At 38.2% G+C, this 24,182-nt stretch overlaps 1 protein-coding gene and 1 long non-coding RNA gene across 2 annotated transcripts; both read right to left on the bottom strand.

Annotated features, from left to right (window-relative positions):
- Positions 1-2,004: 2,004 nt before the first annotated feature.
- Positions 2,005-6,603, bottom strand: LOC129347912 (uncharacterized). Its single transcript, XR_008600252.1, has 3 exons — positions 6,469-6,603; positions 5,684-5,842; positions 2,005-3,161 (listed from the first exon to the last, which is right to left on the bottom strand). It is a non-coding gene; the product is annotated as an uncharacterized LOC129347912 (long non-coding RNA).
- A 2,296-nt stretch (positions 6,604-8,899) lies between these two features.
- On the bottom strand, positions 8,900-23,575 carry ttll12 (tubulin tyrosine ligase-like family, member 12). The gene is made up of 14 exons (XM_023263413.3): positions 23,380-23,575; positions 21,883-22,055; positions 19,351-19,549; positions 18,081-18,240; positions 17,143-17,276; positions 15,752-15,828; positions 13,953-14,069; positions 12,546-12,740; positions 12,221-12,332; positions 11,278-11,429; positions 10,929-11,010; positions 10,713-10,781; positions 10,407-10,545; positions 8,900-9,263 (listed from the first exon to the last, which is right to left on the bottom strand). Exons 1-14 carry the CDS (start codon positions 23,518-23,520, stop codon positions 9,112-9,114), a joined length of 1,902 nt encoding a protein of 633 aa, XP_023119181.2. The 5' UTR covers positions 23,521-23,575; the 3' UTR covers positions 8,900-9,111.
- Positions 23,576-24,182: the final 607 nt, after the last annotated feature.

The following is a 24,182-nucleotide window of genomic DNA, read 5'->3' as shown; positions in this document are numbered from 1 at the left end:
AGGCCAACTGGATCTTTAGAAATAGAGATGTCTTCTTGCAAGAGAACTGATTGGTCAGTAGTAGGTGTTGATCTGTAATCTGAAACATAACCTGCTTCAGAACAGGTTAGGTGTTCAGCATGATCTCCATAATTACCATGATAATATACCCAGTAAGGAGTAAACCATCATCATCATCCTGAAAACCCAGATTTAAACCTGAAGTTACCTCACTGACCCTTAAATTCTGCTTCATAGTACAGACCTCAGAAAGAGTGTGTGAGACCAAGACTTTCTATTAGTTCTAACTTTGTCTCTGACCAATCCCTTTACATGGAAAAATGGCAGAATTCAGAAGCTCAGCTGCTGTCTTTAACTCATGTTCGGTGAGTCTGTCTGTGAACACTGTGGTTATAAAAGCTGTAGTTTAGCTGCAGCTTAGGAATGGCTCTGATGTGACTGCCGGTTAATATGTAGTCTGAATAGGTTGTGTTTTAGTCACTATTTTCATATTCCATTACTCCACACTCTATTTCATTGTCTGATAAAAGAAAATTATTTTGACTGTGAACTGCATTATTTATATTAAAATGCAGCATATGTGAGCACAGATTACAGGAGAGAAGTAAACAGATGTAAACAGTCATTCACTTTAGGTTTTACTGAAGCACAACAAGTGACATGAAAACACAACAAATCCCACTCCTTGTTAAATGGCTCCATCTCTGAATGTCTCTCAGCTTTACAGTTTTACACATTCCTGAGCTGTAGTCATACAATCTAAACTAATGACAATGTTAGACACATTAGCAGCGCAACATGCAAAAACAAACCATGTTTCTGTTGTAACATCACCATCAAAACTAAAGTAAGACACTGGCTCTTCACTCAGTCAGTTGCTAATATTCATTCTTGCACCAGTGGCAGAGTATTTAAAGTGATGTCTGTGTATAATAACCACAAAACACAATTTAAAAAAAAAATATTTCCACCCTATAGGACTTTTAAGCTAAGGGGAAGCAGACTTTGACACAATAACACTTACTCCTGAGTTCTGGATTCTAATGCATCAAAAAAGGAGAACCATGTAGCATCAAGTAGTTGCCGAGTTGCATCCAGACAAGGAGGCTGAATGCTGCCATAATGTATTTCTCCATATGTAATGATTGTTTTCAACCTTGAATAATCAGAGGGCATGTTCATTTACCCTCCCAACATTAGAGAGCAAGCATTAAAAACATACACTACCGTTCATAAGTTTGGGGTCACTTAGAAATATCCTTATTTTTGAAAGAAAGGTAGTTTTTTCAATGAAGATAACATTAAATGAATGATAAATCCAATCTAGACATTGTTAATGTGGTAAATGACTATTCTAGCTGGAAACAGCTGATTTTTAATGGAATATCTCCATAGAGGTACAGAGGAACATTTCCAGCAACCATCACTCCTGTGTTCTAATGCTACATTGTGTTAGCTAATGGTGTTGAAAGGCTAATTGATGATTAGAAAACCCTTGTGCAGTTATGTTAGCACATGGATAAAAGTGTGAGTTTTCATGGAAATCATGAAATTGTCTGGATGACCCCAAACTTTTGGGTAGTGTAGGCTTTAACTTTTTTGCAGGTTCAGTAGAGAACAGCAATGGTGACATCTAGTGTCAGCACTGAGAAGCTATTTCTCGTGTTTATTTCATGCACTGAATACTGACTTTACACCAACACTGTTTTTTACTACACTTATACAATCACACACTGTCTAGCTCCCATCCTGAAGATATATAAAACTGAAACTGTCTTTTGCAATAAAATTATTCCAATAAAGATTTACAGATTGTATTTTTGCACACTAATGACCACAGAAAATCACTAAATCAGAGATTAACAACATTGTTGTATCAACAATGGCTCTATCTTGAGTGTATGCATGTATATATATATATATATATATATATATATATATATATATATATATATATATATATATATATATATATATATATATATATATATAAACAAGGCTTTTCATAAACATACTGAATGTAAAATGGTTTATCAAAACACATCATTTCTATTTACCAGGTTAGGTTAAAATGTGAGGAATCCAAACCCACCTCTGAACATCAGCTATCCGATTATTATCCGTCCACCTGGTATTCTCTGGAACCACAGTAACATGCATACGCATTAACAAGAACCTATGAAAGTGAAAAGCAGTTCAAACTAGTAATAGGAAGTTTGGCTTCCTAATTTAGTATTATAAATTAGATTAGATATTAGATTTCAGGTATCAGAAGGTGGTTTTCAACTTTCTTTGTTAACTTTCTGCTTCAACTTTAAACTAAACTTACTTCACTAAGCCAGCCCTCTGGACTCCCAGTAAGCTGTGTTCCTGTTGGCTGTCCAGGTGGCTGCTTGGTGTTATCAGGAACACCTGAGCAGCTCAGTGTTATCAGGAACACCTGAGCAGCTCAGTGTCTTCCTGCTTCATTTAGCTGCAGACAAACATTTCCTCTGCTTCTCTTCACCACAGAAGAAGCTTTAGTTTGTTCTTTAGGCGTTGGCTTGCAGCTTCCAGCAGTAAAATCATCTTTAATGTGTTTCTTGGTGTGTTTTAGGGCTTTGTACTGGATAGCTGTCTTGGTAAATGTGGTTCTTTAGCCACAGTTAGCACATGGTACTAATGTGTGCAGTGATTAGTGGATTTGGTACAGTTGAGTTGTGTCTGTATCTTGGCTGTAGTGAGTCTTTAGAGGTTTTTGGTCAGACACATTCTGTGTTCTTGTTTGAGAACCGATGTTGATTGTCCAGAAGGTAAGAGTTCCTGTCCTGATTCTCTGTTCTCAGAGGTTCTCTGGTAGGCTGCAGGAGACTTTAGCGTTTGGGTTGTGCTACTTTGGTTTTTGTACGGTTTCATTTGGACGACTATCTTGAGGCCCCTCCATGTGGTTTAGTGAGGTTTTCTGGAACAGTTCTACAAAGCAACCTGCAGCAGAAGTGACTTTGAGAGTTTCTAGGAAGTTCTGGAGAGCAGACTTTAGAGCAGCAGAAACATTTGTCAGCAGTTTGAGCAGGAGAAGGTGAGCTTCAGAGTAGAAATGAGAAGGAAACCTTCTTGACCCGTGTGGTGAGGTCCTGTACCAAGAGTTTGAGCAGGTTGTGAAGAGTCTGTAGTTCTTTGGTCTGAAAGCACAAGAAGAGTCGACTCATTAAAGGAGAAAACAGGAGATACTGTTGGTTCTTCTGTCGCTCTGCAGTTTCCTTAGACTGAATATCAAGTTTATATTTTAAATGATTTCCCATGTGAGCCCAAGAAGACTTCAATAAACTCCCTCCATCCCCTGGACACAACATATTTTATTACCATGTTAAATGTTTTTTTTTTTTTTTTTTTTTTTTTTTAATGTTTTTGAGTTTTAATCAGTTTTTTCTCTTTGCTTGTTTAGTTTTGTCATCTGTGTAAAAGGTGCTAAACAAATAAAGTTGAATTGATAAACTGAATAAATGACTAACTCATGATTGTGACAACAGAAGTATTGTTCATTGTGATTTAAGGGTTTATTTCATTTTTAAGGTTGGGGGTAAAATCTTGACAGAAAAAGAAGATTAAAGAAATAAACTACATAACAAAAAGCAATTAAATCAAACAAAAAAAATAATACAATAAAACTTTTAAAAAGTTTTATTATTAAAAAGATTTAAGAAATTTAAGATGTAATTTTCTAATTAAACATTTAATTTTTTTATTAAATGCTTTGTCTTTTTAAAGGTTTAATAATCTAATTAAATGTTTTGCATTTTTTAAAATGTTTAATATTCTTTAATTTTATTTTTTAAATGTTTAATTATGGAAAATATTTTATCAGTAATTTTTAATATTTGTATTTTAAAAATTTTGTTTAATTTCATAATGACATGTATTGTATGTTGTTGAATTATCTAATTCAATATTTTGTCTGTTTAATAGAGTTAAACATTAAATACAATTAAATTATATGTACATATACCACCTTTTAATGTTTAGTTTTCTTTTTAAATGCTTCATTGTATTTTCTGTTTAATTCCTATTTGTTTTTATGTCTTTTTATGTCTTATGTTTTATATTTTGTTTTATTGTCTTTAAGATGTAATTTTCTAATTAAACATTTAATTTTTTAATTAAATGTTTTGTCTTTTTAAGGGTTTAATAATCTGATTAAATGTTTTGCATTTTTAAAAATGTTTAACATTCTTCTTGTTTAATTGTATTTTTTAAATGTTTAATGATGGAAAATACTTTATCTGTAATTTCTAATATTTGTATTATAAAAATTTTGTTTAATTTCATGATGACATGTATTGTATGTTGTTGAATTATCTCATTCAATATTTTGTCTGTTTAATAGAGTTAAACATTAAATTACATTAAATTATATTAAACAGACAAAAATATTGAATGAGATAATTCAACAACATACAATACATGTCATCATGAAATTAAACAAAATTTTTATAATACAAATATTAGAAATTACAGATAAAGTATTTTCCATCATTAAACATTTAAAAAATACAATTAAACAAGAAGAATGTTAAACATTTTTAAAAATGCAAAACATTTAATCAGATTATTAAACCCTTAAAAAGACAAAACATGGGCGCCCATATAGCTCAACGGGTTAAGCGGGTGACCCATGTACAGGGGCTGGTTCCTGATGCAGCGTCCCGGGTTCGAGTCCTGCTTGTGGCCCTTTGCTGCAAGTCCTCCTCCGACTCTTGTTTCCTGTCTGTCTCTCACTACATCTATCCAATAAAAAGACAAAACATTTAATTAAAAAATTAAATGTTTAATTAGAAAATTATATCTTAAAGACAATAAAAGTTCAAATAGGAATTACACAGAAAATACAATGAAGGATTTAAAAAGAAAATTAAACATTAAAATGTGGTAAAACATTTAAAAAGAAAAACCTTAAAGATTTAGTCGAAACATTAACAGACTGTCTGAAGGTTCAAACTAACAGAGAACTACTCAAGAACTTTTAAGATTTCAGTCCTCAGACTGTGTGAAGGTTCAAACTAACAGAGAACTACTCAGGAACTTAGAAGATATCAGTCCTTGGACTGTCTGGAAGTTCAATCTAACAGAGAACTACTGTGGGACTTAGAAAATTTCAGCCCTCAGACTGTGTGAAAGCTCAGGTCCTGAGGACTCGGGAGGTCTGGAGGCTTTGAAAGTCTTGGAACTGAGGGTTCAACCCTCCAGCACAAAGGCTAAAGTCCAACCTCCTGAGAAAAATGATCGAGTCGAGACTCAAGTTAAAAAAAACTTGAAAATGGTAAAAAAAAAATAGATGATAAATGCGCAAAAAAAAAAAAAGAAAAAAGTATCTGAGTGAGTAGCTCAGGGGGTCAGAAGAGAGATTACCAAGTGGAAGGTAGTAGGTTCAAGACCCACCACTGGCATTTTTCTTTGTCAGGATTTTGATAAAATTTAAGAAGGGTCTGGTCTTGAACCAGCGACCTGCAGCTCTACAGATAAACCCTTAACTCACTGAGCTACAGATCAGAGGAAAAGAAGTAATTTCGTCGTCCCTTTGGCATTGTAGTTAATAAAGTGACCACATGGGTGGAGCCAAGGCGGAGTCTGGGTAGAGAGTAGGCGGGGAGGTGGGTGGCGGCCTCCCCCCTCTACAGACCTGACCGTGAACACCGTCGACACCCACCTGAGGGAGACGCTGCCTAAGATCTCAAGGCTGCTTGGTCGTGGTCTTTCTGGCACGTACTCTTCCAAGATGAGCCGGGAAGTTTAACACTGATGGAATGACACCAGGTCTAAGCCGACAAACTTCCAATTCCTCCTCAACCCACAGTCTCTGGGAAACCTACATGGAGTAAGAAAAGTAGACAGAGAAGTAATTAAGTCTGTACACAACATATTAAAAAGAAATCATGCTAATAAATTAAGTACAAATAACCGAATTCGCCAATATACTGGAGATCAGAGCTATTTAATTTCATAAGTATAACCTTGTTTAGTAACATTTCTATTATTTGAGAGCAGTCCTAAAGAACTGCCTGTAATCCCAATCATAAAATGGGTTTGGAGGAAGAACATAGATGGTAATCTGGATATACATGAGTTAGGCTTTATAACTACTATTGGTTGTATTGGTGGTAGTAATAGCAATGTGACTACTACTAGTAGTAGTGGTAGGACACTACTGCTGCTGATACTGGCACTGCTACTACAACTTGTAATACTATTACAAATTCTGATACTACTTCTACAACTCTGACAGCTGTTTATACTACTACTGCTGCTTGTACTTTTAGTATTACTACTACTGCTTGTACAACTATACTACAGCTACTATTAATCGTCTGGTATTTGCTTGTCAAGCTGCTAGCTCGCATTAGTGTTTTGCTAGTGGCTAACTAGTTAGCTCTCATAGACTGGAAGCTCTCAACAAGATTTCATAATGAAAAAAGAGCCAAAAACTATTCTTACCTATGAAAAGTCATTCCAAGTTTCCTTGTCTCAATCGTACGACGTAGTGTGTAACTGTATGCAGCACAGTGAGCCGGCATACTTGTTGTTTCCGTTTTCACGCCGTCTACATCAACAGAATGCACTGAAACTTTGTCCCCACTAGCTTAGCCTGTAGCACGCAGCTCAAAGGGGCGTGTCCTATCTACTCATTCATATCTATGAGAACAACAGTGGCTGCACATAAGGACGCATGACGTTGATTAGCTGCGTAAATACCAGTATATTATATATATATATATGTATATTTATATACAGTCTATGGTAAATACGTATGTGAATCGCATCATTGGCTGCAGCAGCCAGTCACCGGTAACTCACTGACTTATTTTATTTACAATTTAGGTTGGATTTTTTTTTGTGCGCAGCGCAGATTTTCTGTGCGCGGAGACCGTGTCAGCAGTGCGCAATTGCGCAGCTTTGAGGGAACAGTGGTCCCAAAACTGTTGATAAATTATTTCTCAATAAAAACTCATAACCAGTTACATAAGAACACCCTCTTTACTGACCTCTTTACCAATAAACCCCAAGACATACTTTGCCAAAATCCATAATAATCCATAAAATCTTTATTTGCACCAGCCCCATGTGAAAATGACATCAGTCTGTATTTGTAGAGCATCTCATGAATGTAGCAGCACCGTTTAAATGTTTCATAACACAGAATATAAGCAAAGAGTATATAGGGATACAGACAAACATGGGAAATAAGAAACGTGCTCTTCAATAGTTATTGTCATTATTATTACTAGTAATATTATTTTTGTGTCCACTACAACCCATACAATCATATAGTGTAGTCAAACAGGAATGTGTGCATGGCGAATCAAATCCAAAACAATCCATGAACCGACCACGTCTTGATTGCACTTCATATTATTGACCACTAGATGTCCTACTCGAGCACTGTGTGTCATTGAGGCCTCGAGTAATGAACCATGTTTTGAATGAAGTGTCGAAGCTTCAACAAAGCCTCGATCAGCCATCACGACCTGTGTTTGAGCTGAAACATTAGCTTCTTCATTCATCGACGTGAGCAGCTAGCTGCAGAAAAGTCGGCTAAAGTTGTTTTCCAGTTTTGTGCGTTCATGTAGCTAAAGTGCGTATATGCCAGAATTTACTTGTACTGTTTTAACCATGCAGGCTAAAGTGTGTTGTTGTAGTTTTATGTTCCATTTAGCAGTATTATTATAGATAGCTGATAAGGTGTTTGGAGGTCCGACCTGTCCGCTGACCTCTAACCGAGTGTGACGCAGTTTTTATTTCCTGACCTGCTCCTTACGCTATTTACGAAAAAAAACCCGAAAATAAACACATATTGGTTTTGAATGTGTTCCTTTGGTATTATTACTAGATTCTAGCGCTGATGATTTGTGCTTTTCAGGATTTTTTCCTAGTGAACTGTAATACTGAGGAAGACATGATTGTAGCATTAATTATAATGGCTACAATAGTAACTATAATATGGTTCATATGGTACATAAAATCCTTAGTACAGTGTAAAACTACACAGAGACAAATTTAAAATAATTAGTTTTGCAACATAACGTTGTCACTACTTTTTCTCTATTAATAAACATCATACAACTCACAACTAAGTCAAATAAACATTTAATGTAGCCACTTTAACCTTAAAAAAAAAAGACACATTCTCCGAAATGTCAGTTTTTTAATTAGGCTCCTAAACAGCTTGGTTTCCTAAAGGGTCTTGGTGAATTTCATACTGTCCTGTGGTTTTATCAGAAGAAATACGTAATACCAGCAGGCAAGTTCTGGGGCAAACCTCCAAAGACAAGCACCGAGGAGGTATCCTAAACAGAAGCCTGAACCACCTCAGCTGGTTCCTTTCTACATGAAAGGTATGGACTCTACTCTGAATTCCCTCTGGATGTCTGAGCTCCTCACCCTGTTTCCAAACCCTGTTTCAGCATCAATATAACAGTGATAGAGATCATAACTTAGCAGCATACTGCCACCGACGTGTTTAACTGTGGGGACGGTGTTCTTTGGGTTATGTGCCTCTCCCTTCTTTCTCCAAACATAAGCAATGTCTTTAGTTTGTTCTCATCTAACCAAAGGACATGCTTCCAGTCTTCATAGTCTCTCTCCAGGTTGTCCTTAGCAGGCTTCAGTCTGGCTTGAAGGTGTCTCTTCTGTGGAAGTGGAGGGTTTGGGTTCAATCCATCTACCAGAGACTCTGTACAATCTAATATATGTGACTGACAACATTTCATTGAATCAGTGTGTTGTTGCTGTCCTGAACTATCAGCAACAACAGATGGAGCAAAGACTGAAGGAACAGGAAAGTGGCAGAGGTGACTGTATACAGAAGCTTCACTATGTCAGAATGTAGAAGGTATTTCAAACAAGCAGAATAAAGCAGAATTCAGTGTTAGTTTGTCCAACAGTGTTTTTATTGTTGCTCATTTGTACAGCAGTGTTTTGGCTGAATCATTTGTAGTTTTAAAAACAACCCGATTAATGACAAACAGCATAATCCTTCTACAATAGAAAGTACTGTATAGAAAGAAACAGATAAGCTATTGAAGTACTGATCAAAAAGGTAAGTGAAAGTCTCTCGATAAACAAGTGATGCTGGGTTTATCATACGATCTGTGTGACCGGGCAGTCCTCGGGCTGATCCAGAAACAGTGTCTGAAACATGTGGTTGTAGAAGGAGGGGTGGTAGAGGCAGGCCCGGGCGCAGTCCGGGCTGAAGTTCAGCTCCAGGATCTGAGGCTGCATGACCCGCTCACCTGACAGGACCAGAACATTCAGAAATTAGAGAAATACATGCTGCTGGGGAAGTTTACACTGAACATAAACAAGGGTTGTAAAAAGTGGCATTCTGGGTTTCTTAAACAATTCAACTGAACAAGTGACAAAATTGAAAATATGATGTTTTAATAATGTGTAAATTAGGTTTGGGTACAAATTGAAGAATCCTGTGTAAATCTGTGTAATTACAACCCATAAATAACTTATAAAAATACCGCCACTGGGATAAATGGACTGTCTGGAACACGCAGAGTCACGAGCTGTAGGTTTGGGTTGTGAATTTTGATTTTTGACAACCTGACAAGCCAAATGCAGACGTCAGGTGAATTTAAAGTTAAAAGGGAGAAAATGGTAACGGGGACCGGATGCTGTCAGCACATGAGCTTAGGGGGAGGATGGTAAGACAATGATGAGGTGGACAAGAGATAACAGTGAGGAGTAGAAGGTATATGACGAGAACAGAAGAAAGGAGGGGGTTTGGAACTGCCTGGTGACTTTTTTTTTTTTTTTTTTTAAAGCAGGCAGATGAAAACTTGCCATGATTAGATCAGGCACTCCCAGATAAAAATACATTCAAACATAATGTTGGCAGAGATGTTCTAATTGGTCTTTTAAAAGAATGGCTTGTGGGTTCACAGGAGAATAGAGGAAGGTTGGAGAGGAGTTTCCAGAAGTGTGTTAAGCATTGTTTAGTCCGTTAAAATCTCCAGATTTTGCTCTTGTTTGTTCTTACAGCCTCTGTGTTGCATAAACATTAATCACATTAGACTTTGGAAGCTGTTTGAAGACTTTTTTCTTGAAGACACCAACATTTGACCAAGAAGTGATTTTTGACTACATGTTTGACAAAGACTCCTGATCATCATGTCAAGAGTGTGTAAAGCAGTAATCAAAGCAAAGGGTGGCTATTAAGAAGAATCTAAAATATAAAACATGTTTTGACTTATTTCACACTCCTTTGTTTACTACATAATTCCATATGTGTTCATTCACAGTTCTGATGCCTGCAGTGAGAATCTACAATGTAAATAGTCATGAAAATAAAGAAAAAACTTTAAATGAGAAGGTGAGTCCAAACTTTTGACTGGTAGTGTACATTTGAGTATGGAATGAACGCTAACCATTTTGCCCTGTACTCCACTTTAACATGAGGTCTACGGCGTAGATCGCCCGGGATGATGGGTAGCTGCTAATACCGTAGGGAGCCGGCCGAGACGAGGCTGCTTGGAAGAGCTCCTTGAAAGCTTTAAACAAGTCCGCCTGAGAAAAACAACCATGAAAATGAACATAAGGAGACAAGTATATTAGACCAGAAATATGTTCCTAAAAGCAACATCACCCATGATTCACTTTCTGGATGCAGCTGAAATTCTACAAGAGAAAACAGAAAAGTTCCTGCAGTTGAAAAGGTTTTATTTTCCACTTACTTCCACCTCTTTCCAAGGGTACTGCGGGTACTGCTTCTCAAACATGGGGATGAACTCATCATAGTGCACCTAGAGACAGTAATTTTAACTGTTATTTTTTGACTAAAAACAGTTAAGAATAACAGAACTAAAAAGCCACAGTGTGGCCGTGAATGAGTTACCAAGCTAACTCCAAATCCTGATAAGCTAAATATCAAAATAACACTATAAAAGCACCTGCTTAAGCTCCACCCCCTCTGCATAGTTCATGACAGTGAAGTGCTTCTGGTAATCATCAAAATGGTCCAAGGAGAAAGGTCTAAACAGAAGAAACAAAGATCAGACTCAGGCACAAGAAAGGGTTCTCTCTGAATAATGATAAAATACTTCAATATTACTGTCAGTAACACAGAGTGAAATCAGTCTCATGCTGTGTTTGTCATCAAAAACATCTGTAGTGTTGAGGAATGACATGTTGGTCACTTAGCTTTGGTCTTAAACCGAATATTAACTTTACATAAAATCTCACTTATTCTGTATAGAAGGGGAGGCTATAAGGGATTTAACACATGTATGTGTTTCTTACCTATTTGCAAAGCGCAACCAGAAGACATTATAGGCATAGAGACGCAGAGGCTGGACAGAACGCAGCATCAACATGTAGCGAATGTCAAACTTCACCATTCCCACTTCCTCTCTGTTGAACAGTACTGGATCTTCAAGATACTTACACACCACCTGGAACACAAAGATACACGAATGTAGGCAATGCATTTATGAGATTCATATATCTGATACATCCTTTAAGTTTATATAGACAGAGTATTCCATCCTTCAGGCCAAATACTTCATTATTCTCTAACCAAAGTGCTTAAGCAGCATCTGAACCCCTCTCTCCACAGATATTTCTGGCTTTTGAACTGGAGTCGGGTCCAATCATGTATCGGGGTGACAAAGGAAGCGGAGTTTAACCTCTCAAGTTTTTTCACTTTTCAGACAAGCATTTCTGTCAGGTTTTGCATCTACATATCGGACTGTTGGTTACGTCTTGCTCCTCTCCATAGTAACAGGTTTACTCACTTCACCTTTACTACAGCTACACTACTGTTCAAAAGTTTGGGGTCACTTAGAAATGTCCTTATTTTTGAAAGCAGTTTTTTTTTTTCAATTTTTCAATTCCTGTAACATTTTTGCAACTCGTCTGTTTGAGCCACTGTGCTACCACACCCTACTCTCACCGTAGACCTGATATGTGTGAAGAGCCCTGTGACTGGCTGAAGTCTTCAAGACTAGATCTTCTAAAGCCTACAACATCTGCTCCTTGTAGCAGTAGCCAAGAAACAGTAGAGCTAACCAATTTTGAGTGGAGATGAAATAGTTCTACATTAAAGCAAACCAACTAAAAAGTTTGATTAAGTGTAAATTGGAGAAGCTAAAAGGCAGTAAGAGATGCATTTCTGATGCTTTATGTGTCATCTTTGCACAAACATGGTCTCAGGCAAGCTGCTTGTACATGTGTATGCTGGCACCTTTGGTGTACTCTCCCTCTGTCTGATTATGTAGTCCAGATTGTTGGTGATGTGTGTGTCCAGACTACGAGCCAAGTTCCAGGGCTTACAGATCCAGTGGTTATCTTCTCCCCTGAAACATATAGAGATATCTTTTATGTACCCTAAGCCAGAGCTTTTTCACTCCAGCCTCAGGTGGTGCTGCACAAACTCTGGACTTTTCATACAATACTAGTTTACATAATCTGGTTTAGTGTCAGATTATGTATACGATCAAAAGCAACACTTTTGGCTATATTAAAGTATGATCTGTCACACGACAAATTCAGTGAAAACATGGCCCAACCTCTGTTGTCTCAGCTGATAATTTCTGATGAACTGTGGCAGCTCTGTCTGCAGGTTGAAGGTCTCTGGTAGCCAGTCAGGTGCCGGGCCGCCTTTCACTCTGCGAGCCACTGCAGCCAGACAATCCTTCACTGTGACGATGCTCTCACAGGGAAACTGGTTTAGCATGACATGAGGTCGCTCCTCACTCAGTTTCCTGCCAAAAAGAAGCTGTTTCTTTAATGTTCTGAAGGTTAAAATGGATGTTCTTTCAACAATGACCGATGATGGCTTCATTGAAAAATGTGGCTAAATTGTTTAATTGTTAAACTGACTTCCTTTTAGTTCAACAATGACAGCTAGTTTAGACATTTAACGAAAGTTTTGCGATGCGTCGGACCTTGGTTCCCTGCACCAAATTTGCATAACGTTGAAATGAAACTACTTCATGCAAATGAGCTGCGGGCAACTCTGGGGCGACACGCAGTGCGTTTCACATAGACAATGAATGGGATGCGACAAATTAACGGATCCTGTGGACAAGTACATGTAGCTCCACCTATGATAGTAAAATGTAGGTGTCCATGTAGAGAGATTGAAAAGGGTATAAAAGCTCTATATTTTAGCCAACAGAAGCCCTTATCAACTGTCTGGGGACACAGAATCACTCTGATTGAATCTGTGCAGATGACAGACTGGTGACAGCAGGATGAGGGAGGTGGGAGGTCTTGGAAGATGAGACTGAACCAGCAGTTTCAGCTTATTTTTGGTCTTATGGAACACCATCAAAAACTGAAAGCAACACCTTTGGAGGTTTTTGGACTGATCCTCTATTCAGTCATACCTCATTGAATCCAAAAAGGTCATGAGTAGAATTATCAGAATAAATAAAAATAGGGAAAGAATTATTTAACTGTGTATTGATTGTTACATTCTGATATTTTTAACCTCTGAACCAAATTTTACTGTTTGTGTTCCGCAAGTATTAAAGAAAGCACTTTATCTACATTTACCGTAAAGGTTACTGCTTGTTGTCTGAAGTTTTCTTTAAGTCTTAGTAGTCTCTCCATAGACGTTGGTTGATCTAGACATTTTAAAATGCACATTTCCTAGCAGTAAAAGGATATTTGCCACTTAAATAATATCTAGCGTCTACAGATGTTATAAATAGAAAAGAGCTGTGAGTCAAAGTGCTTTCATTAAGTAAACTTGGGGTTTCTGAGCTTGGGTGTAAGTGGGGACGGCTTTGAGAAGAAGACATTTGGTGCCTGGATGAATCTGCTTTCACTCTGTCTTTATTCCATCATTACAATCCTGCTCTGGTATACGCTCAGGCAAGCTAATCTTTCCACTTTAGCAAGAGGGTTGAACAGGACCCCTGTACTCATGTCTGTGTAACACTGTGGTGTATGTTAGATTTGCAGCTCACGTGTAGTCTTTGATGTGATTATATCCCCAGATGATATCAGCCTCCTCCTCTTCCTCTGTCAGCTGGAAGCGAGGGTGTGTCAGGTTGTTTGTTACTTGAGACATTTCGGAGTAGACCCTGGAAACAAAAGCACAGAACAATGGAAAGATGTGGAAAATTCTGTAACGATAAGACCACTGTTAAGAAAAATATTTTAAAAAAATACTGACTGATGAATGATTGAACCAAAATACCTGACTAGAAATCTGACACATGCATTTGGGTCAACTTTGGAATGATTAAGTGAAAAACAACATTGCTACAACAAAAAGAAATCCATAAGAGGTGTCAACTAGGTTGTTATTAGAAGTATTATCAACAAGAAAAGCAGTCAGAGAGCGCAGTACTCCGCCAAGGCTGTTCATTCCCGCATGGTCCATCGTCAGAAATGCAGCATTTCATTTTATAAATGCAGCACTTGTTTATTAGTTATTGATGATAAGAAATCACGGCACCAAAGAACATGTCCATTTAATATAGATGTACCCACAAACAAAATGACCTTGCACTAAGCACAGGCATGTGTTATGCATGTGTACATTATGTATAGATACCGAATCACGTGTCCTAAATATGTAGCAGGCAGCGGGAATTGATGGGACTCAGAAACACTCCCACAATTTAATCAATTGTTCCTTGTATTATTTCTGATGGACAAGTCCGCAGCGGTGGATTTATAGTAGGATCGCAATCATTTGATTATCAGCAGGCAGCTGACGTAGTGTTCACTTGTTGTCATAGTTACAGTGACACCGTGCTGCTATCTCGCAATGATACGGAAATCTTGAACAAATCCGTGGATCCAGACTATAAGCCACATCACTGCCAAAATCCAATCACTTGGTCCTTGTGCCATTTCTGACCTTCCCTGAAAATTTAATTGAAATCCATTAGTCTGTTTTTGAGTAATGTTGCAAACAGACAAACAGACAAACCAACGCCGATCATCACATAACTCCGTTGCATTCCTTGGCGGAATAATAAGTGTAATAGCTTGGAATTTGTTGCTTTTGTGAAATGTTATGTCTGTCTGGGTTAGTTTTACAGGCACTGAAGTCAAAGTACTGAACAGTTCAGATCGACTGTCACTGCAGCCCCTAGAGCCAGTAGCAGTGCAGCTAAACTGTTGTATCCTTCTACTGAAGCAGCCTTCAGATTGACTCATCAGATGCTGGTTGAACTAAATCAGCCTGCAACTACTGTTGACCTGTTAGAAATACATCCATGACTCGAGTTTCCAGCAGAACTTTGCTTACTGAGGAGCACTGTGATGGTAGGAAACATGGCATCAGAGCTAAGTGAAAGTGTCTGACTACAGCTGACGTCATCTACAAGACCTCTATAAAATCTGTGAATGATTTTAGACTGTTTTGTTGTGCAGCTACATCTCACAGAATTCAAAGAGGTCATGAATTGAATTGTCAGAATAAATGAGGAAGAGATAGAGTGATCTGTCTGGTGATTAACTGCAGTAGTACATTTTTAACTTTTGAATCAATCTCTACTGTATGTTGCTGCTAGTTTATACAAACATCACATGAAGTACAATACTTGAATAAACAATTTGTCTCTATTACACTACCAGTCAGAAGTTTGGACTCACCTTCTCATTTAATGTTTTTTTCTTTATTTTCATGACTATTTACATCGTAGACTCTCACTGAAGGCATCAAAACCATGAATGAACACATATGGATTTTGCTTGACAATCCTGGTCTAGAGTCTCAAAATAAAATTGTCTTCACAGAGGAGAGACTTACTTGAGGATTTTATCGTTGGGAACAGTAAAGGCTTGGACTTCTACAGGAAGCTGCTCCTTGTTTTCCCTTACGATGGTCTGGAGAGATGGACACACAGTGAAAAGCCAACAGCATCTTTGATTAGTGAGGCTTTGTGTAGTCTAATCTAAACACAATCATGCAGCCTGTTGGTGTAATTTAGCAGGACTTATATTATACTGTCCACACTGAATTCAAATGCTCCAGTAATTATTAAATGTAGGATTTCTCCAATACAAACAAAAGGAAGATAATTCTTAAAGCTTGTTTACTGCTTCTTTATTAATCACTGCTGCTTGTCTGGAACAGAGAAGTCGGAGTAACATTAGGTTCCTGAGTTCTATGCTATAGGGGCAACCTGGGGACAAAACTCAGTATCAGTGTCTGTGTTCATGAGCCAGCCTTGATTTGCTGTATGTTGCTGGAACTACAGTAAATCCAATAACTGCCTGCCTCCATGTTTTTACTTTTGAAATAAATTAAGTTTGTTATTAGAATATAATTGTTTTCAAGAAGAGTTAGTGGTGTGGAAGTCCTGAAAAAAAAAAAAAGGCCTGTCTGGAGAGTTACGCAGCAAAACAGGTTTTCATATATCAAATGAATCATAGGCTAAAAATGCAACAAAGAATTGATGAATAGTTTAGAATAACTGACCAATATACAATAAAAAAAACAATATACATGTTTATGTTACCCATTTATAGCTGAAGCTGAGAACCATTTTTTAAACAGTTTAGAGAACTTAAGGTGGAAAGTGAAAACTGTGAAAGTATACAGACGTTATATTACTGTCAGTTGTCTAGACTCACCACAACTACAGAAAAATCCTTAGTGGCAGCGCATTATGCAGCTTTTGTTAGCTTTTGGTGGAATTCCCACAGGTCAGAGCTCTGAGTAAACTGTAACGCTGAGACATTCACAGATTTTTTGGGGGTGTTTTGAGCCTTTAGTGCAGCAGAGATGAGGAGAGACAGGAAAATAAAGACTGGCCCACTGGAAAAAATTCCTGAACTTCCAAATGGATAGTCAGTGCCTGAGAGAGGTCTACTTATCAGATTCCTTCCTGAGGAACAATCGTGCAAAAACAGCTTTAAAACACTGATGCCTCAAAACAACAGTCCATCTTAGTCCCTAAATCTTACAGACCTCAGTCACCTAGCCTACTCATTGTTACCTTTACCATTAACATCAGTAGTGAACCTCTCCTGGACACCTGTCATGTTACTACACTGACTTTGTGAAAGGACCTTGGTAGGTTCCTACACTGGTTCCTTGGTAGGTTCCTGCACTGCACTGTACATACTCTTGAGACCTTTTTGCTTTGTAGCTTAATGCACTTGATCTGGTTTGGTTGTGGAAGTGTAAATTCTCACCTCGTAGTATGAATCTGGAGGCTCAGTGGTGCTGCTGCTGACACCTTCTAGATCGACAGGTATCCATGGTAACAGACGGCATTGCCTCACCAGTGGGTTGGTCTCTCCATACGTGTAATCACGAGTTACCTCATCTGTGGAAGGAATAAGTGGAAAAGCTTTCCAGCTGAGTTCTGCTCAAGGTTTCTTCCTGTTAAAAGGATGTTTTTCTTGCCACTGTCGCCTTAGGGCTGCTCTGTGGGTTCAGGCATGTGGGTTCTGTAAAATGTCTGGAGACAATCTGAACTGTAATTGGCAATAAATAAATAAAATTGAACTGAACTGTCAATAGTGACTGACTTCTTCAGTGTAGTGGTTCCTACTGATGACACTGACACCTTGTGTCTCTATCAAATGGTTTTGGGACTACGGTCAGCAGAGGATTAATCCACATTTAGTGAGGGACTGAATCTAAATAAACCACAAGGGAACACGTCAACCACAACAACAGTGTGGGTCACTGAAGGTCAGTCAAAGTAAATATTTCAGAACTTTTCTGTTTTTATTTTGGTGATTATGGCTCATAGCTCATGAGAATCTGAAATCTCTGAATCTTGAATTATTAGAATATTGCCATTTATATTCCCTATAGGATGAATGGGGAAAAAAAGGATTTACAATGCAGACATATCCAACTTCTGGAAGCTACATTCATTTGTACACTCCTGTACGACGTATTACTGCATCACTGCATCACTGCAGCGTGGCATGGACATCAGCCTGTGACACTGCTGAGGTTCTACTGAAGCCCAGGTTGCTGTGACAGTGGCCTTCAGCTCATCTGTATTTTTGGGTCGAGTGTTTCTCATCATCCTCTTGACAACACCTCGTATGGGGTATTATGGGGTTCAGATCAAGCGAGTTGGTTGTCTAATGTTTGGATATGTGTCTGCTCTCACCTCCTTCCTGCAGGTCCTGCAGAGGCCACAGCACAGTGTAGGGCAGCTGGCCCTGGATGTAGAAGAAGGGAGCCATGCTGCAGCTGGGCTGGTCAGAGTGCTGCACCTGAGAGCCAAACTCATCCATGATGTACCACACCGGAACCTTCTCCTCTGCTGACTGCACATGAGAACACAACAGGAGAGTTACTCAGAATAGGACAAGGAGACTACTGATACTCTATTGTTCTCATCTGACAATGCTTTTTTTTCTCTTTTTAACCTTTTTTGAATTACATTTACTTTACACCAATCAAACCACCAAAGAGAAGAATGGAGGGAAGACCTGCAGCAAAGGGCCGTGAGCAGGAATCGAACACAGCTATAGGACAGAATATAACCCTTGTTTATGGGTCGCTCTCTCAGCCAGCTGAGCTATCTAGGTGCCCGATCTGTGGACATTTACATTCACAAGGTGAGGCAATGAATTCAGATGTGCAAAACTGGGGCGTCCTTGTCTATTTAAATGCTACATATTAAAAATGGTTCTCAAAAAACCTCCAGAAAAACAACAAAATCACACATCATTCCAATGGTTTTGTGAATATTTTGCACATTTCAAATAAATATTTATTTGTATTGTATGTTAGAGAGAAATAACCTATATACTGGGACTTAAGATTAGTTTGATGATCTGAAACATTTATGTGTGCCAAATATGAAAAAATAAAAGATTTCTGTAGGGGAGCAAATATTTTTTCCACAGCACTGTACATACACTACTGTTCAAAAGTTTGGGGTCATCCAGACAACGTCATGTTTTCCATGAAAACCCACACTTTTATTCATGTGCTAACATAACTGCACAAGGGTTTTCTAATCATCAATTAGCCTTTCAGCACCATTAGCTAACACAATGTAGCATTAGAACACAGGAGTGATGGTTGCTGGAAATGTTCCTCTGTACCTCTATGGAGATATTCCATTAAAAATCAGCTGTTTCCAGCTAGAATAGTCATTTACCACATTAACAATGTCTAGACTGGATTTATCATTCATTTAATGTTATCTTCACTGAAAAAAAAAAGCTTTTCTTTCAAAAATCAGGACATTTCTACGTGACACCAAACCTTTTGAACGGTATTGTATATGTTTAAATCCTACAACTTATAAGGAAGTTGAGTAATATTTTTGAACAACTAAATCTTCTCTAAAATTTAAATGAAAACTCTAAGCTGTACCGTACAAATCTAAGTAATGACAAGCGGGTAGCTGGTGTTTTCTAACGTACCCCCTGAGAGAGGTGATAAGTCTGGTTGTACTTCCACATGCGCTCCATCACCAGCTCGACTGTGTCTGGGTCGGGAGCCTCACCATGGAAGTCCACCCCCATGAGGGAAGCCATTCTGGGCAGCAGGCCAGGGATCTCCTCCAGCTGCTGCCGGGCGTGGTCCACACGGTATGTCCAGGCATGATCCACCAGGAAAACACTAAAGCAACAATGAGAAAAGTTCACTTTAAAAGCTGACTCTAAAAATTCAATAGGAAGATCAGTTTTTTATTCAGTTCTGAAAGTTTAGATTTTGGAGAAAACATGCCCATTTCCACTGCTGTGACCTGCAGATAACGTCAAACAAGAGCATTATGTGCGATTCCAGAGCATATAGCTATGATCACTTACCTTAATTGACTTAACCTGCCTCACAAACCCAAATTAGTCAGCACACTAATCACTAGAGATGTCGCCATCAAGTTTTTTTTCCCCCCTGATCGAATCTGAGTCATTTAATATTTAGTGTTGTCTGCTGTCAGTCATTTCAATGTATATGCTTGAAAACTAAATGTCTCTGCAGTGTATTAAGAAAAAATGCTTTCCAAGCTGTTCCTTTCTGATATATAGGGGGTAAAAATTGTTGCTGTAAAGCTGCAGTAGTAGGTGATGGCTTCTTTATTCTAGAAAATGCCGATAATGAATTCAAACTAACCACATATTCACAAAAACCCAATTTTTCACCTTTATTTTGTATTTAGAGTCGGCTTCTCTTGGCTACTGGCATATATGTGAAAACTGCAGATATGTGCATTTTTATCTAAATAACACACTGAGTTTATTATCAAGATCATGTAGGCCATTATGTGACCAAACTGAATGCATACAATCAATTATTCATTTGACTGGTGAATGTCTATAAGATTTGAAAGAAAATTTGCCACTTGATAGATCATAAACAATAATTTACCATAGTTACATATATAACCACTCACAAAAACCACAGTTCTCCATGTATTATATTGCTTGCATTGTTGTAAGTCATAAGTGGCTGTTCAACCAGCATTTTCTAAACATTTTGTCAATACCATAAACAAGCTACTATTATATTTCTGCATCCAGACAGATCACACAACATCATACTAGCTTTGCAGCATGATTGACACTGACATTGACAGACAAAAATTAACAGTAGCTTAGGGTATTCAACCTCAAATCTGTAATCTTTATTACTTTTTTTTTTTTCAAAACGTACGAGTTGTACTTAATTTCATTCATTCTCGGACACCCTGAAGTTGAGCAAAAATCAAGATTTAATTGACAATCCATCCAAAATCTCAACTTTTTTTTTTTTTTTTTTACAAAAAACAGGTTGCAAAATGATTCAACCCCCTATAAAAAATGCTAGGTAAATACAGATACCGGTAATTGCAGTACAACTCAAATGCCCTAAACCTGCATGTTTACATTTTGAGATGAATTCAATGGTGACACATGCTAAACATTGAGTAATACTCATGTCTATAAAATGGGTTCACTTTGTGTCAGTACTCCCCACACGCCTCTTGCAAGCAACATGGTTCAGACCAGAGAGATGTCCCTTCTGCTTTTTGTAAAAAAGTTGACATTTTGGATGGATTATGAATTAAATCTTGATTTGTGCTTTGGTATTATATTTCAATAAACTAACTGCTCACCTCTTATATGATTTACTAATCGCCTGCAGCTGTAATGTTGCTCATTTTGCCAGAATGTCAAAAATGTCAGGGGGGTTGAATAACTTTGTATGCAACCGTAAAGGCCAGAATTACTCAAACCCATGTTAGAGTTTCTATTTTTAGTGATTTATTATTTGACCTGCAGGTTTCTTGTGGCTGTAAATGACATGGACAAGTGATAAAAGAGTGTAAAACATTGTGTTAGAGATCATTGCCACAACTTGCAACTGAATAGAGCACTGGTGCATCAGCTGTTCTCAGTTTATAGTTTATTAGAACGCTCTACAACATGGTAGAATTTACCAGGACCATCTGGAATTGTACAGGAGCAGCTTTTTCTCAAAGATCTGTGACAATTTAAAGGAGTATGAATAATTTTGGATATGGCATTTTATGTAAAAATGGGGCTGCACAGTGTCTTGGTGGTTAGTATTGTCGCCTTGCAGCTAGAAGATCTTGCATCCCGGCCTTCCCGGGATCTTTCTGCATGGAGTTTGCATGTTCTCCCTGTGCATGTGTGGGTTTTCTCCAGGTTCTCCAGCTTCCTCCCACAGTCCAAAAACATGCTGAGATTAACTGATGATTATAAGTTGTCTGTAGGTGTGAATGCGAGTGTGATTGTTTATCTCTATGTGTAGTGACAGAATGGTGACCTGTCCTGCCTTCAGCCTAAGTCAGCTGGGACAGACTCCAGCCCCTTGTGACCCTAATGAGGATCAAGCGGTGTATAGACGATGGACGGATAGATGGATTTTATGTAAAGACAAACAAGCAGACAAACAAAACTGATCTCTGCCTCAGCTTTCTGTCAGTGTTGGAGCTGTGGCCCCCTCACCTGGTGGGATCTGAGGCTTGCAGCCCACTCTCCCTGGTCACCACCACCTTGCAGCTGATCACACCTCCAGGATTGTCCTTCTTCTTTTCCGCGTTCTCTCCACTGCCCTCCTCCTCCTCGTCATCTTCTTGTTGGAACTGCATTATTCCGAAAACCTCCCCAGCATCATAAATCTACGACATGTAAAGAAATGAACACCAGTTATCAAGTGCCATTACCAGACTCCACTGAAGAATTGTTAATTTAAAGTTTGCCTGCTTGTCACCATCAGCACACATCACTTTTGAAGGTACTGCAATGCTTTGAATATCCTGTCATATAGAGTCTTCAACTCGGCATTCATCAAATACCTCTAGGTGCACTTGCTTTAACCCTTAGATGCGTAAGTGGGCGAAAAATGACCCAGTGAGGTGGTTTTCTTTCAATATCTTTGTAATGAAAAGTTTTTATCATTTCACATTCCAGCTATTCCTCAAAAAAACATGTTTCGATATCATTCCATTTAAATTTTTAAGTTACCTTTCATACTTTTTAAACAATTTTAATATTTGTATTACTACCCCAAGCTCTTTATCACTGATAATGTCATACAAGAGGTGATGACGTGCACAAACTTGGAGGAAGAGTGGAAAAATTGTTTACAAAATGGATGCTGACATTCTTCTAATGCTGTTCTACATAATATTCTTCTTTTCCAATAATCAAAATGTTCAAAATCTGTTATAAAGTGAAAAATAAACATATTTCAACCATTAAATCATTTTTGTGTGGAAAAAAAAATATAACACAAATAATAATACAAGTGATTATTCTGAACCAAAATGACAAAAATGATATAAAAACACATTGATTCTTATAGCGGATATTTTTGACCAACTTAAATAAGAGTGTAGGATCCAATCCCTGGAGCATCAGGGTTAATAACATTACACATTCCCTGAAACTCTCAGTTGGCTTACCAAACATGGCAGGTAAAACTACAAGATTCACAGTTTCATGCTAACAGCATGCAGACTGGTGTCCGAGTTGTTTGCCGAATTCACCCTGAGAATATCTACTTTTAATAAAAGTTGTAGCCTCTCTTTATATTACGGTAATATTCGCAACGAGTTAAGGAAAGACAAAAATAACAACTTTTCCAAGCGACTTTGGCATTCCCCATGTAACCGAATGCATCTGAACTACGTTAACATGCAGTATTCATGCACCGTGTTTAGTACTAGAATACATTTAATTACACACTAGATCTGAGTTATTGGAACTTGTGAGTTTCACAACCAGCAGGCTGTGTGACCCAGTCTGCAGGCTGTGTGATCCAGTGTTCAGGCTGTGTGATCCAGTGTTCAGGCTGTGTGAGCCAGTGTTCAGGCTGTGTGAGCCAGTGTTCAGGCTGTGTTCAGCCAGTGTTCAGGCTGTGTTCAGGCTGTGTTCAGGCTGTGTTCAGGCTGTGTTCAGGCTGTGTTCAGGCTGTGTGGATGGTAGCTGGAGGAGGCTCACCTCGTTGGTGATTTTGTGGTGGAGGCTCCTCCAGTAGGTCTGGGGGATTCCTGAGGACTGCAGGGCTCCGGCGTGCACCTCCACGAAGGCTCGGAACTCCTCATCCTCAGCTCCGTTTAAAGTGACCGAGTTTGTTGTCATGACTGCAGAGCTCCTCCTCACGTGGAGTCCGCTTGGACAAACCCGGAAGAAGGAGTTGACAACTGATGCAGAAGTGCATTGTGGGAGAGTTTTAAAGACATCCACACACTTTATACACAAACAGGTCACAGTGTAAAAATAATTCATCCTCATAACACATAAATATTTAGAGTGAGTTTTTATTTGACCAATAGGTTTACTCACTTCACCTTTACTACAGCTACACTACTGTTCAAAAGTTTGGGGTCACTTAGAAATGTCCTGATTTTTGAAAGAAGACTTTTTTTTTTTTTTTTTTACAATGAAGATAACATTAAATGAATGACAAATCCAGTGTATACATTGTTAATGTGGTAAATGACTATTGTAGCTGGAAACAGCAGATTTTTAATGGAATATCTCCATAGGGGTACAGAGGAACATTTCCAGCAACCATCACTCCTGTGTTCTAATGCTACATTGTGTTAGCTAATGGTGTTGAAAGGCTAATTGATAATTAGAAAACCCTTGTGCAGTTATGTTAGCACATGAATAAAAGTGTGAGTTTTCATGGAAAACATGAAATTGTCTGGGTGACCCCAAACTTTTGAACAGCAGTGTATTAGAAATGAATAGCTGTTGGGGTGAATGACTTTTGAGTGGAGAGCACAGAGTGTTACATT

This window comes from Amphiprion ocellaris, chromosome 21, assembly GCF_022539595.1.
Source record: "Amphiprion ocellaris isolate individual 3 ecotype Okinawa chromosome 21, ASM2253959v1, whole genome shotgun sequence".
NCBI lineage: Eukaryota > Metazoa > Chordata > Actinopteri > Pomacentridae > Amphiprion > Amphiprion ocellaris.
This window is presented reverse-complemented; position numbering and strand designations above follow the sequence as displayed.

Excerpts from the sequence above, each read along its gene's own strand:
- ttll12 (XM_023263413.3), bottom strand. The coding sequence starts at position 23,520 with ATGACAACAAACTCGGTCACTTTAAACGGAGCTGAGGATGAGGAGTTC. Across the intron at positions 18,241-19,350 it reads CTTATCACCTCTCTCAGGGG|TCAGCAGAGGAGAAGGTTCC; the intron begins GTACGTTAGAAA and ends TCTCATGTGCAG. Across the intron at positions 10,546-10,712 it reads ACCCTTGGAAAGAGGTGGAA|GCGGACTTGTTTAAAGCTTT; the intron begins GTAAGTGGAAAA and ends TGTTTTTCTCAG.